Source organism: Dermochelys coriacea, chromosome 22 (genome assembly GCF_009764565.3).
Source record: "Dermochelys coriacea isolate rDerCor1 chromosome 22, rDerCor1.pri.v4, whole genome shotgun sequence".
Taxonomy (NCBI): domain Eukaryota; kingdom Metazoa; phylum Chordata; order Testudines; family Dermochelyidae; genus Dermochelys; species Dermochelys coriacea.
Window position 1 is genome coordinate 2960744 of NC_050089.1, and position 15376 is coordinate 2976119.

Sequence of the window (15376 nt, forward strand, 5' to 3'; positions counted from 1 at the left end):
TTTTTGAATTTTTGTTCATTTTCATTTAATATTTCAGTGTGAAAATACTAGAGAAAAGTTTATCTGTAGACCAACCTCAGTTCTGAAAAACCAAGGGCTTCTTGAATTTCACAGATTTTTTTTTCTGCCAAACAGAAATTTTACATGCAAGAAGAACACTGTCTAGAACCAGGATTGCTCACCCTCCCTTTGTGTATACAGAGTATATATACACACAGACAGACAGACACACACACACGAATTCACATATCCTGAGCTGACAAAGTAGTTTCACTGCAGCTACAACCAATTAAGTGTACTTTGGCCAATACCATTCCATCTATGCTGGGACAACAATTGCAGTAAAGATAGTGTCGCCATGGTGACAGACTTGGAGCCTTTCAGGTTAATTGAACAAGCTCTTTCTCTTCCCCAAGATGCACACTACCTACTTTAAGCAGGGCAATGGTGCAGCCCAGGTCTGTATGTTATCCCATGAGTCCAGTAGAAACCGATTGTTCTCCCTTGTGTTGCCTGGATACAGTTTGGAACCTCATAATTTTGAATTATTTTTTAAATACCGCCAGTATGCATGACGTCTCCATGGAATACGGGCAGACACTTATTTTCAAAAGCATCTGCTTGCTGAGACAAAAATATACATTAAAAAACCTTACAAACCAACTACAGAGTTAAAGTGTATCAATAAGTTTCCATTTCAGTTCCTGATCTTGTTTATACAATTTCCCTTTGAAATTTCAGGAGTTTTCACCAGCTCCAAACAGGATTTAAAAAAAAAACCCACCACATTCTGCTGTTTAGGTTAGGAATTTGCTTCATCCTGATGAAAGTTGATGCTCTCCAGTATATATTCTGGATACAGAAAGGTGGCACTTGTCCAGGTCTTGTATTGACGAAAGACCCAAAGTTTGCCAGCTGACAGAAAGAGCTTGACTGAAGCTCACTGGATAGTGGGCTGGGGGAGTCCCCTCTCTGTACAAATTGATCTTGTCCCTAGATCAGCATGATCCAGTTTGTCTTCCAATTCTGCTTTTCAGCACAGCAATTACAAAAACCTGACCTGAGATACAAGGAGCTATGATCATTGAGGAATCCAACAGTTGTGGCGCAATCTACTTTAAAGACTCATCAAGTCCACAAAGCTACAGCAAAACGTGGATTACAAAACCATTCTTCCTGGGGTATGGAGGGAAATGGCACAGGAAAAGAGTATACAAAACAGTACAGGCACAGGTCTGTTACACTCTGTAAAACAAACACAGAGAACCCGGCTTTTTAAAACTCACAAAGGTGTTAAAAATCCAGACTTTTCCAGAGATTTCCATCCACACTCTCCATGTGACACAAAACCAATGTCCAAGTGGCGCTTACAATGGTGACTGGTGAGGAAATGCACAAGCCCCTTGGCAGAATGGGTCCTGCCCTTCCCTAGGTCACAGGGGCACATGTAGCAGCCAAGGATCACACACACACACACACACACACACACACACACACACCCACCCCTTTGGTTGTGGTTCAGTGCCTCAAAGCAGCCTTCTGTTTGGCAGGGGATGAGTGAGGAGAGGGCAGTCTATCTACTGAGGAGGAGCTGCTCAGGGTGGACTGAAGGTAAACTGTCTTGTGAAAGAGTCTGTTGCTGAGGAAAACCACCAAGGAGAAGAGACGCAGCTGGAAATGGCTGAAACACAGAACAAATGCTGTGAGCTCCAATCCCTAAGTCTCAATTGGTGTCTCTTGCACACATACGTGCGAACACACACAAACGCATTAATATAATAGTGCAGCAAGAAGCTCCCTTTGTCCGTTTTTATACTTTGCTTAGTATATTCTAGGATAGTGAGTGTCTTCACAACACAGATTAGTAGATACTCTTAATTACGGTAGAGTGTAAAGGCCTAATGCAGGCACAGTTATCATAACCCCCTGGGAAATGCAGGATGCCTCCATTCCATCTTTGTATCTACGTAGGGAGGACAAAGCAGACCCAATTATTCCAACCTTGGGGTTAAGTCTGTCTTGAAAAGCTTGAAGTTGCAGATAAGAGCTGAGCTGATGGCTAACCAGGAATTACAGGGTTTTGGCATACCCGCACTCAGCTCAGGGAGCATGACGTAAGAGGATTTAAAGTTCAGTGCAGGTCTATCAATAACCACAGAGAACTTTTCCCTTACCAATAACACACCCTTTTGAAATGTTAACACAATGTCCTCTCTGTTTAATTTCTTCTATTTTAAACTAATCAAGATGTCCCAACCTTTCATCATTACATGACCAATATGTTCAGAGATGTACAAGGGCACCCCCTGACTTACCAAGCACAGTACTGCTAAAGCCCTGTTTTAGGTCACAGATTCGAGTGTCAATTCATCCTGCATCTAGCATTATCATGTTAATTAAAATCAACTCTGAGTTTCCTAAGGAAAATACTTACTATGCTTTCCCAGGTGTCTTTGCTTCATTGGCGCTGATGATAAACAGAGGGAAAAGAATGGAGAACAGGCAGCCACTGCAAAGAGAAGAAGGCACATTGAGCAAAAAACCAATTACTACAGGTTGGTGTCATAATAAGGTTACACAGGAAAATGACCTCCCATGCAATGGAAGCTGATTTCAGGACATGCCTTCGCCGGGAGAGGAGAAGGATGAAATGAAGCACCTTTAAACACAGGGGAAATCAAGGGCCACACTGAATTTATATAAATGGAGCAGATGACACCAGTCACAATATTTAATAGGGAAACACACTAGGCAGAGGCTACGTTTTCCGGCAGCTCAGATCAAGAGATTTCAGAGTAGCAGCCGTGTTAGTCTGTATTCGCAAAAAAGAACAGGAGTACTTGTGGCACCTTAGAGACTAACAAATTTATTTGAGCATAAGCTTTCGTGAGCTACAGCTCACTTCATCGGATGCAACGATGAAGCTCACGAAAGCTTATGCTCAAATAAATTTGTTAGTCTCTAAGGTGACACAAGTACTCCTGTTCTTTTTTTGAGCAATGAGAGGATTTATGAGCTTTTCCCAGCCACTGTGCCTCCAGAATGGTCAATACAGTGAGGCAAGAAGTAGGGGAGATTCTACTATCCAAATATGTTTCATAGTTGTATAGTAGTTCGGTGGAAGAATCTGCACTACATTTCTGATTTTAATGGAAAAACCTTCCTTATTTCTCAATGTACTTTCCCCTCCAACTACTTATTAGCAGAGATATTTTCCTATGATGCTGTGGAAGCAGATATTCTCTTCTGATCTGCAGGGGTTGGTGGTGTCTAGGGGGGTGGGAATTTTGGGTGGTATTTGGGGGATATGTTACCTCTGCATTCATCAACCTCAAAGCAAAAACGCCCAGTGCTCCCAATTTACAGTGAAAGTCACCTGATGATGTAAGAAGACTGCATTGCAGTGAGAAAAGCCAGTGGTAAACCAAATCCAAAGTAATAGGGCCAGTTCCTCTCAATGTTGGATAACCGTTGATGCATTTCAATTCCTAATAAAAACACAAGTTAATGTACAGAAATTTAAGGAACTAAGGCAGGAAAGTTTGGGATAAAGAGCATGTGTTGTCACTAAATCTCACATTTCTAGAGTGCCAGGCATCCTGAATGATCCCAAAGTAATTTATAAAGTACATAAGGGAGCTGTATTGGCCATTCCATAGTTAAGGTTGCAAACTAGTTTCTATTATAAATTAGATTTTGGCTCTACCCTATAAAATCCACAAACAAAAGAACAACAGCCTCAAAAGTGGTATGTGAAGCCTGAGACAACAGTAGACTTTTTCTATCATGCTTCAGTAAAATCTGACAAGGGATCCCTGATTTACAACACCATAGAAACAGAGATGTTCTTCAGAGTGTAAAAATCTAATTGTTTTGCCACTTTTGTAGTAAAAAGCAGAATATAAACTTGGTTTACTGGACCCATTGAGTTGATAAGAGAAAAGGCACAAGACAAATAGCAGTTGATTAAACTCCAAGTTTCGATAACATCAAGACTTCAAAGACTAACCTCAGAAAAGCTGGTCAGCTCAATTAAAATATGAAGAACTATGCTTTAAAAAAAAAATAGGTTTTTACCTTCTTCCCCACTGCTTTTTTTTAAACTTTCTTGTAACGGTTTTTCCCCTTGATAAAAATCACATCTACCATCATTTAAATGCAGACACATTTAGAATAAACGTGGCACTAATTTATCAGTGGACTGTAAAAATACAGAACACTTACGGTGTTAAATGAAGAATCTAATTTAGATTATGAACTTCCTGTATTTTTTATGCCTAAAATGGCCTGCAATATATGGTGTGATACAAAATTACGCTATGTTCGGCTGAAACTTCACTAATAGTTGAAGTTAGGTGGCAAAATTAAATTATTCCAATTGGGAAACTGAACTAATACTCCTCTTGTGAAAAGTAACCTAGGATCTTTAGTCAGCACAAGTTGTAAAGGCATCTCTCTCTAATCTGAAAGGAAAAAGATACCATCATTTCTTTTTTCTTCTATTACCTTTGCTGGAGAAGGTTAAATAATTAAAACAATTTTACCATAGCTGTGAGAGACAAGTAAATGTTCATGTTCTGCATGTCTGAATCTGTGCATTACAGAACAAGAGGTGGCTGGGCCTACCTGACATTCATCATCAGGCTCCTTCCCAATCCAGAGCTCTAGCATTAGAAATGAAAGTTCTCTTTTCTTCTATTGTTTTTTCTCAAACTGAATTTAGAATTCAGATTGTTCCAATGATGGTAAAATTGCCTCTTTGGATTTTGTTCCTGGACTTAATTCCATGGAGTGAAAAATATTTGGAGCTGAAAAACCATTACACAAGAGAACCTTGTTTTTTCCCTGGAACTAAGAATTCTATGGTACACTGCAAACCAAGTCAGACAGGGACCAAATCCAAGGCTTTCAAGTGAGAACCACCAGGAGAATTTCAGACTGCATCTGGCCCTCAAACAAATGTTTATTATTCTACTCATCTTCCATGCCCTGCTTGAAAAAACATGTGACTATTTCTCATCTCTGCTATAGCCTCAATGAATAGGCAGGCAAGAGATTCAGCACAGCACAACCAGAGCATTCAGTCACAAAAAAACAGAGAAGGGCAATAAGTCATCTACAGTGGCCCCTTCTCAGCCAATGTTCAATGGATTGTGAAATGATGTATTCACCCCCCTGGTGTCTGTACTGCTCTGTGTGCTGCACTCACACCTTGATGCCAGAAAGGGGTGGAGTCAAGATCCCTATCAGGATTTGGATTCACACTGCAATGGAGCATGCACCAGAGAAGGGTTGGCTGAGATGTCAGAGGTGCCAGACTTCAGACAAGATGCTGAAGTCCCATCTGCCCATCTCTGGTGATTGTTTCAGGTGGAAATGTTCCCACAGCACCTTCTAAAGAAAGTCAGGGATAACATGCCAGTGTTGCAGCCAACAGTTTTGCAGCCTCTCTCTCAATAGAATAGTCCCTTGGACAACCAGTAGTACGGTTGATCCATTGCCTACGTAGTCCCCATAACAGCAGGATCTCACTCCCAACTGTGAGGTGCTTTGGGGTGCTGCTCTGTTTTATCCATCTTATTGATGTGTCTCATCTTTGGGCAACACCTCTGCTCCTATACTCAGGCCCATTACTGAGACACTAACATCCAAAAGTGGATAAACCCGCGAGACCATTTATTAGGAGTAGTACAAGTGAAAATCATCTCCTAGTCAAATCCCTCTTGTGTAAACAGCACAATAAATCGATCAGCCTAGTAAGGTTTAATGCTCTGAAAAAACAAATTTGCAAATACAGCAGAGATTCATTCTCTAAAGAGAGGCTTATATTCCATACTCTTGAGGTGAGGGAGGAGGAAGGGTGAGAGAGAGAGAGATCACTTGGAAACATCCCAAGTTACTTGTCTGGATAAAATGTGTTTGAAACTGGATTGTCCTCCTATCGGGGAGCTTATGCATTTAAAATATTCCCAGCAATGCAGAATGTCCCCAGACACATGCTGTTAGCCTTGGAAGTGAAGGGTAGCACTAACCTTTATTAAACCAGCGGTATTCAAAGCAGTACAAGGAGTAGAGCAGCGACATGTGCAGGAGGCTAACCAACTGGCCAATGATATCAATTGGGAAGAGGCTCACAATCATCCCCTGCAGAGAAAGAGAAGAAATTGATTGAGTTTGCTTTCTGCAGTGGTGGATTTATGTACAGCATAGCAGGGACACAATACTTTTATCTTCACCCTAGAGAGTGATAGGGGAGCACAATTAGAGAGGACCTTGCTATCTTGTAGTTTTAATTTTATTCTCCCGCCCTCCAACAGAACTGTCCAAACCCCACTTCCCTTCTAGCAAAGCTCATCCTGTCACTTTGGGAACATCAATCAATTTGGCCACAATTTTTTGCATATAATAGTCTCCTAGTCACAGCTCACCGCTCCAGCCAAGAGGCTCTCTCTCTTCCAAGGCGGCCACTAATGCCAACAGCTGCATTCAAACAGCAGAATGGTTTGGCATCTCCCCCTCATCATTTCACAGCACTTGGTTCATATGCACTTGGTTCTCTACTGACCCAGATACAGAACCCAAGAAAGGTCTAATCTCACCTGGATGAGAAATAGTGCTTGCAGTAGGAGGTTAAATAGCATGTCAGCAATGATTTTACTGACACTAGGAAAGGGCTGGGGCTTTCTTCCGGAAACCTCAAATGCCAAATCTGCAATGTCCTGAAATAGAGAAATATTTCAGGGAAACTAATTTACAAAGACAATTAACACGAGTGACTGCACTACTGATCTGCAGTCAGCACGCAGATTCTACTGAGTACACTTTCAGGATGCAATCTTGTTTTCTTACTGATGCAGTAACAGCTTTAGCTCAGCAGCTTATTAGACATAGTAATAAGGGTTTGCACTTTTCATTCAAGGTGCTCAGAGTACTTTAGAAACCTGGGTAGCATTAACCCCATTGCTACAAATGGAGAAACTGAGGCACAGAGTCCAAAGTCATACAGTAAGCCAGTGGCAGAGCTGAGGCTAGAACTCAGGTCTCCTGACTCCCAGTCCCTTTCTCTAATCACATCACCATGCCGTCTCCATTGCGTATTTTCCAAACATATTGCCAATCACAGAACAGTGATGATTTCTCCCAGAAAGCAGCAAGCCATCTCTCCATCATCATGAAACACAGTGCACATATTCCACAGTGCACCTGCCAACACACTCAACACATCTGGAACAATAACCTTTATGTAGAAATCTTTCTTTTATAGCATTATACAGAACAGAGCACATGGCCGTCCACATGTTGTCCAAATAAGGGCCACACTAGCAGCTTGTTTGACCCAGAAGGCCTTATGAAATAAAGCAGGTTACGGCTCATTTACAGAGGTGCCAGTCTGTGGAGACTACTTGTTCCAGTATGCAATGTTCCATCTCAGTCTGATTGGTCACCCTCGATACGAAAAATAAAGGAGGCTGTGGGTTGTACTCTTGCTCTATGGTCTTAACTGACCCACCCGTAACACAGCATACTCTATGTCACTTGTTTAATGTGAACTCCTGCTCCCATAGCTACTGAGGGCTGTTCCGCATCATCCTCACCTACCTGAAACCAGATGGCATTGACGACTTTACTGAGCACAAAGAGAGGAAGGACCCAAAGGGCACCGAAAATAGAGGTGAGGATAAATTCCAGCCAAGACCAGACATCACCATGTAGTGAGGGGTCACCTTCAAAATAAGAATAAAGTCCCTATCAGCGACATGCACATGGGATTCTCTTCATTTCAGACTCCACAACCTACAGTTACAATGGAGAAATAGTTGACAGCAGCCTCCTTTGTACAGATGTGATATTCTGGTCCTACTACAAAAAGGGAAATAGATAAAACCAGAAAGCATTTCCTACTTCCCTTCTTTACAGACCCATTTTCATGCACCTGCTCTTTATTTACTTCTAATAATATCCTAGCTGCAGTACTTCCATAGGGAACCAGTGGTTAATCCTATGGGAACATATGCTTTGGGACTGCCAAAAAGTATCCTGCTAGTTCAAAAGCAATGGCTTTCGATTTCTTATGGTATAAGCAGGAACGTAGTTTCCTCTTACATCATTAGGAATAAGGTTTCTGGGTTTGACATTTATTTGCTGAAAACATATATGGATGGGAAGAGAAAGCATTCTGCAACTAAAATATCATGCAGCAGACACATGGGAAGACAGACAGCTCTCGCCTATACCTCAAATACTGTTTTGAACAAATGTTATCAAAGCTGTGTGTTTTGGTTCTCAGGAGATGAGAGGCCCATGAGACACCCAGGAAAACAATGGGGTTCTCCTTTGTTTTGATGGATAACTCTGTAAGAGGTTTCTAATGCTTGTAGCAAGATTCCCTGACCTATCTGCTTCTCAAGTGCTCACTCTAATCAGCATTCTGTTCCCTGCTCTGCCTGAACACTCAGAGTGGGAAAAGGAAAAAAGAAGCAACAATATAGCATGCACATCACGAGCAGACCAGACATCTGAACAGTGGGGAAAGCTGACCCAGCAACAGGAAGAAAGGGACAGAGATGAGAGTAAAAGGACAGAATGGTGTAAGGCAAAAGGGTAGAGAGTGTCAGCAAGAGGAAAAGGAGGTGGACAAAGATGTGGGGGGAGGCAAGAGAGAAGAGGGTAGGAGACAAGGAAAAAGAGACATAGTATTAAAACAGAACTAGAGGATGGGAGAGACAGACAGGTCAGGAGACATAGGGTAAGGGTAAGGCATTTGCCTGTTTAGTACTTATATGACATACATCACTGTAGTGCTAGAGGATCTCCCAAAAATTAAACTGTCAATATCACTGACTGTATCTCTCTTTCTTCCCAAAAAGTTCTTTATTTAGATAGTTGGAGCTTTGCTGTGTGTGTTTGTGTTATGTGAGAAGAAGTTACTCAGAGACAAAGATCAGTTTTTTCTGAATTTTCAGTGTTCTCCAAGCCCAAAAATGCTTGGCAGCCCTACTTCTAGCTTGCCTCACGTAAGCACTTATTGGGCATGCCTGTGGCTGTCCTGGATCTATGCTGAAGTTCCTCCTCGTATGACAGAAAACTGGAAGCAATGTGTCTGTATCACATTGCTAACAAACAGACTTCCACTGACACTAAGAGGTAGACCCCCAATTCCTCCTGGCATTTGCCCCCAGTGTTCAATACATGTTACTATTCCCATGCACTGAGTTTTAACATACTGGATTTTACATTTGCTTTCAGTATTAAGGCTTAATTTCAATGGTTTTAAGAAGAATCTGAGGACCATGAAAATCATGAAAATGAGTGGAGACTTTTCCTGTCAGTGTGACTAGTAATACATAGCATTTGCAATCCATGCCACTTAACTTAAAAAGCACTTTACAACATTTAAACTAGGACTCTTCCAAAATATAAAATGAATTGTCTGGGATAAGAAGTGTTAACAGCTTTAGACTTTACTGGCTGGTCAGAGAATACACCAATTAAAAAATAACTCATCCCATGTCTAGTGGTAACTTTCTATGTTACATATTGTGAACTCTATGAGAAGCTACACCCCCAATAAAGAGGAGAATGTACAGCTTGTGAGAAATTCACTCTGAACAGTATTTAAATGAAAGTAATTATAAACAGCAGCAGGATTCCCACATGGAGAAAAAAATAACTGGGAAGCTGGGAATGGGCGACACGGGATGGATCGCTGGATCATTCCCTGTTCTGTTCATTCCCTCTGGGTTACCTGGCATTGGCCATTGTCGGAAGACAGGATACTGAGCTAGATGGACCTTTGGTCTGACCCAGTTTGGCCGTTCTTATGTAACTAGCTTAATACTAAAACATAGCGTTCCAAAAGAAGGTCTTCCCTACTTCCCAGACTGTTAGCAGAATTGCCCATCAATCTTTCTATCTGATACAAGTCATGCTAATCAAGTCACTGGAACATTGTTTAACTTTGTCCAAGTGTGCTTTTTAAGGCTTACGTGCCAGTTTTCACACCAGAAAAACAAGAAAAAGAAAATCTGGCTGAGATTTTCAAAGAAGCTTAAGGAATGTGGGTGTCCAATTCCCATTAATCTTAATGGGACCTGAGCATCCAAATCCCATAGATAGTTTTAAAAATGTTGATCTGAGTCAGTTCACTAAAGAGGATATGGCAGCATTAATGCATGAAACACACAGGAAGAGGAGGGCACAGCCCACACCTGAGTGGGTCAAATCCTGAGTTGTACTGAGTCCTCACATCCCTCACTCAAGTCAGTGGGAGCTGCGATGCTCAGCATCTCTAAGGACAGAGGTGGCCAACCTGTGGCCCCAGAGCCACACGCGGCTCTTCAGAAGTTAATATGCGGCTCCTTGTATAGGCATCGACTCCGGGGCTAGAGCTATAGGTGCCAACTTTCCAATATCCCGGAAGCGGGGTGCTCACTGCTCAACCCCTGGCTCTGCCACAAGCCCTGCCCCCACTCCACTCCTTCCCACACCCTCCCCTGAGCCTGCCGTGCCCTTGCTCCTCCCCCCCACCACCCTCCAGAGCCTCCTGCATGCCATGGAACAGCTGATAGGGAGGGAATGGGAGGCTCTGATTGGTAGGGTTGCTGGTGGGTAGGAGGTGCTGAGAGCAGGGGGGAGCTAAAGGGGGGCCGCTGACGTATTACTGTGGCTCTTTGGCAATGTACATTGGTAAATTCTGGCTCCTTCTCAGGCTCAGGTTGGCCACCACATCTAAGGATTTTGCCCTCAGTTAAATACTTGAGAGAGGGAAATAACTCAAGATGGAGAGGCAGGATGTAGGGGCACTCGGCAGTAGTGTCGCCTTAGTCTTCTACACAGATGCTGATAATTATTTACCCTGAGGAGAGCTGATGTCCTAGCACTCTTTATAGAAACAAATTATGTACTTACCAATTATCTGTGCTGTGACTGACTGAAGTACAGGTATAAATACTCGGTAAAACAAGAGGAGACTAAGCTAAAGGAAACAAGGAAACATAAAAGTGGTTTTGTTAATGACACTTAAATGTTCACTTCTATTACTCTTATCTCTATCCATCAACCCAATCTGCAATCACTCCAGAGACTCTCAACTGCCTCCATGTGTCCATCTCCTGCAGGAACCCTACTAAAAGTACCATCTTGTCTGACTGCACTGCCATTGCCATGCTGAATGGCTTTGGCAAACTGAGAGGCTGTTTCATATTTGGCACCTAAACACCTCTGCTTCAGATGGGGCAATAACTTTCATCTACAGTGACAAAGATCCATAAACACTGATTTAAAGTGATATTTCATGTAGGCATTGTGCATTCTCTATTAATAGCAAAATGTTTGCCTACCATCTATTAAACATTAAACACTATGATCCATCAATGCAGAGCGCTGAAAGATCGCTCCTCTACTTAAATACAACCAAAATATATAATTGAACTGTTTCCTTTCAACATTTCCATGTTGGTTCCTCACCCATCATGACAAAGTCTAATGGAAGATGAAAAGAGACAAGTGATTTATTAGGCTGCAAAGCGCCTATTACAATCATGAATAAACCCTATCAAACTCATTAACACCTATTGGAAAGCTGACCTGAATAAATGTAATATTCAATTCAGTGGAGCAGCACTACAGATTTCATTTGATCAGCAGGCAAACAAGCAGCATTAGGAACTTGAGAAACAGACTCCAGATTAATATAATGGTCTGCTTAGGGCATACAGTAGTTCAATTATATATTTTAAGGAGGGTCCCCCTTTATATAAAACTTAGAAACTTACTGGTTTCTCTCAATTCATAATGCCTTCCATCTTAGCCGGGCAGCCAACCTGACAGATCACCTTTGAAACCATAAAAGCACTGAAGCAGTGCACTGGTTTAAACTGGTGCTTCAATTTTTAAGTTAGGAAATAAAAAAAATTACACTTACCCAGAATACGCCTCCATTCCATGCACAACATTGAAAAATCCGGCTTACTATCCGAGGTTCACTGGAGAGCAATAATACATATACATGTGAGACTGTATCACTGTAGTTACTTCTCTTCAAAGCAAATTATCCCCAGCATCCTGGGTCACTGAGAACCAATTTTATACAATAACTTAAAGAAGAATGTGCTGGGTGCCTTCAAAATATCTATAATAATAAATTCTATTACTAGAATTAAATTGGTAAATCAGCAGCACTGTAATGCTCCAACCATTCACAACACAAACTCATGACATATGCTCACTGCAACACACAAGTTAATTTTTCAACGCTTATAGAAAACTTATGCTGTTGCATCAGAAAGTCCATTTCAACATAGTGTTAATTCCCAGCAGAAACTATTTTAAAATGGAATTAAAATTGAGATTATATATCAGTAATTTAGAGTAAAAGACTTTACAAGGATGTTGTTGTTATTCCAAAAACAAGCATTAGAAATCCAGGAAATTCAAAGTTAAAGGTTCAATTCAAAAATCCAAACATGTTAAGGCATGGAAATGCACAGTTAAAACATCCATGCAGTGACTATTCAATTATGATTAGTGCACAACTGTATCTGCAGTCTCTCCACTGTAATAAGAGTATATGGCCTTCATCCGTTAGTGCCTCTCCAAAGTTCTTCCATCTGACCTCAGATTCCTAGGAGATGCCAGGTATATTGTTCCATTTCGTACACGAGTTCTTTCAACCTCCTTATTTGTCTCAATGTCCTAAAATTCCACATGACTATGGTGATGTTATCTCTTCCACGGATCCTCTTTGTTGGGGTTACACCAATAGTATACTTGTCACGTCCGCCCTGGTGGGAGACGGATGGCATGGTCATTATTAACCTGGGCTGCGACCAATCCGGTATGGACAAGGTTGACTTGCTCATCATATGGTGTGTCTTGGGCAAATTTCTAACTTGGCGGAGCCAATCCCTCTCCAGGCAGCCCCCTTTTTAGTCGCCTCTTACGACATGCAGGAGGAGCAGTGGGCCTATTCTGTCCCCAGACCCACAGGGGGAGGTGGAGAGGACAAATATGTCAACAGCATAGGATTTATTGTGCGTAAAGGTATCAAGAATTCAGTATTTGGAGGCCGCCCAATATCCAGCTGGCTTATTTCCATCCATCTACGGCAGTACCGTTCAGTATCACAGTGGTACAAGTCTACACCCCTACCACAGACTATGACAATGAGCAAATTGAAGATTTTTACAATCAGCGCCAAGACATCTGTAAGGTACACAAGAAAAATATCCTGATTGTACAGGGAGATTGGAATGCTAAAGTGAGTACTGATGCACAGGCAGATTGGCAAGATTACTATGGCCCTTTCTGTGATGCAGTAACCAATGAGAGAGGACTGAGACTCTTGGAGTTTGCCAGCTATAACAATCTGGTTCTTGCAAACACATTAGGAGCACGTAAAGCATCCAGACGATCAACGTGGCATGCACCTAATGGTCTACCTCACAGTCAGATCGACTACATCATGATGCAAAACCGATTTCGTTCTGGGATCAACAGAGCTAAAACAAGGAGCATCCCCTGTGTGGATATCACGACCTTGTGATGCTATACTTTTGGCTGCGGCTAAGGAAAAATCATCAGGCCAAAGCTCACCAGAATCAAGTTTGACTTAGAAAGACTTGGAGTCCGAAGCATTGCAGAGTCATTCCAAGCAATGACTGGCAGAAAATTTGCCCCGCCACTTGCTCTAGAGGAAGAGGTAGAAACATCATTTCAACACTGTAATGAATGATGCTGCAATGGACATCCTTGGGAAACACCGTAAGTCGACAAAACCTTGGGTCACAAATGAAATACTAGAATGTGTGACATTAGAAGAGAGCTCAAGAGAGACAAGAACAGCACTGAGGGAGCTGATAAATACAGAGTGATTGGCAGAAAGATCAAGAAAGGAAGGAAGGTGACCAAGGAGATACGGATAGAAAAACAGTGCTCTAAAATATAATAAAAATAGCAGACAAGCCTTCCAGGTTGTAAAAGATCTGATGAAGGAAAGATGGATCAAAGCTAATGTAATTCAAGACAAAGAAGGGAACAGTCTTACAGAAGAAAGGGACATCATCAATAGGTGGACAAACTACTGCTCTGATCTATACAACCACCAGACAAATGGAGATCCTAGTGTCCTAGACAGCCCAGATTCAACAGAGGAGGATGTCTTTCCAATACTGCATGAAGAAGTGAAGACAGCTGTGAAATCACTCAAGAGCAGAAAGGCTACAGGTATTGATAACATCCCAGCCGAACTGATGAAATTCGGAGGAGAAATAATAATAGATGTACTCACCAAGATCTGCAACAAGATCTGGCAGAATGGTGAGTGGCCCTCCACGTGAACACAGTCACTACTCATCACTCTGCCAAAAAAAGGCAACTTGCAACTGTGTCAAAATTACCGGACCACAAGCTTAATTAGCCATCCCAGCAAAGTGATGTTGAAAGTCATATTGAACAGATTGAAGCCACAAGCGGAGAATATCATCACCGAAGAACGTGCTGGAAGAAGTACCACAGAACAGACATCTACCAAGTCTTTGTTGACTTCAAGAAGGCATTTGACAGAGTGTGGCCCAAAGCTCTCTGGGCAACCACGAAGAAGTACAATGTTGGTTGTAAGCTTATTCTTACCATTAAACAACTGTATGCCAAGGCCAGCAGTGCAGTTCTTGTCAATGGCACAATAGGAGAGTGGTTTCGCACCACAGTTGGAGTCCAGCAAGGCTGCCTTCTTTCGCCCACACTGTTCAACATCCACTTGGAGCACATAATGACTGATGCCCTAGAAGATCACATATGCATAATCAGCAGGGGGGGGGGGGCAAACAATCTCAAACCTTCGGTTCGCTGATGACATTGATGGCCTGGCAGGCAGCAAAGATGAACTTGCCAACCTTGTGAAACGACTGGATGAAACCTCCGCAAAATACGGCACGGAAATCAGTGCAGAGAAAACCATGTTGATGACAAATGGGATCAGGTTACATATCACTGTCAGTGGACAAGAGCTGGAGACAGTGAAACAGCTCAAGTATTTGGGGGCAATCATCACTGATGAAGGATTAAAGGCAGAAATTCTGGCAAGAACTGTGCAAACAGCAGCAACAGTGGCAAAGCTAAAGCCTATTTGGTGGAACAAGAACATCTCCCTGGAATCCAAACTGAAACAGCTGCATGCGCTAGTCATCTCCATTTTTCTGTGTGCGAGACATGGACCCTTACGGCAGAACTTGAACAGAAAATACAGGTAGTAGAGATAAGATACTTGCATAGAATCCCGGGCATCTCCTACTTTGACCACGTCACTAACGAAGAGGTCCGCAACATCATCACCCAATGCGCTGGGTCATATGAAGACCTCCGGACGACCATGAAGAAG

General features: G+C 42.2%; 1 protein-coding gene across 4 annotated transcripts in view; it reads right to left on the reverse strand.

Moving 5' to 3' along the window:
• Positions 1-15376, reverse strand: part of EI24 (EI24 autophagy associated transmembrane protein) — an 80622-nt gene continuing 65246 nt past the window's right edge. For 3 of the 4 annotated variants that reach the window (XM_043500776.1, XM_038380809.2, XM_038380811.2), the window contains 8 exons: positions 11924-11984; positions 10909-10975; positions 7600-7724; positions 6600-6719; positions 6033-6144; positions 3377-3488; positions 2435-2509; positions 1-1681 (listed from right to left, as the gene is read on the reverse strand). In XM_043500776.1, the coding sequence (XP_043356711.1) occupies positions 1519-1681; positions 2435-2509; positions 3377-3488; positions 6033-6144; positions 6600-6719; positions 7600-7724; positions 10909-10975; positions 11924-11984 (835 nt within the window). In that variant the 3' untranslated portion in view covers positions 1-1518. The remainder of the gene's footprint in view (positions 1682-2434; positions 2510-3376; positions 3489-6032; positions 6145-6599; positions 6720-7599; positions 7725-10908; positions 10976-11923; positions 11985-15376) is intronic. The other variant, XM_043500777.1, reaches the window with a different exon arrangement.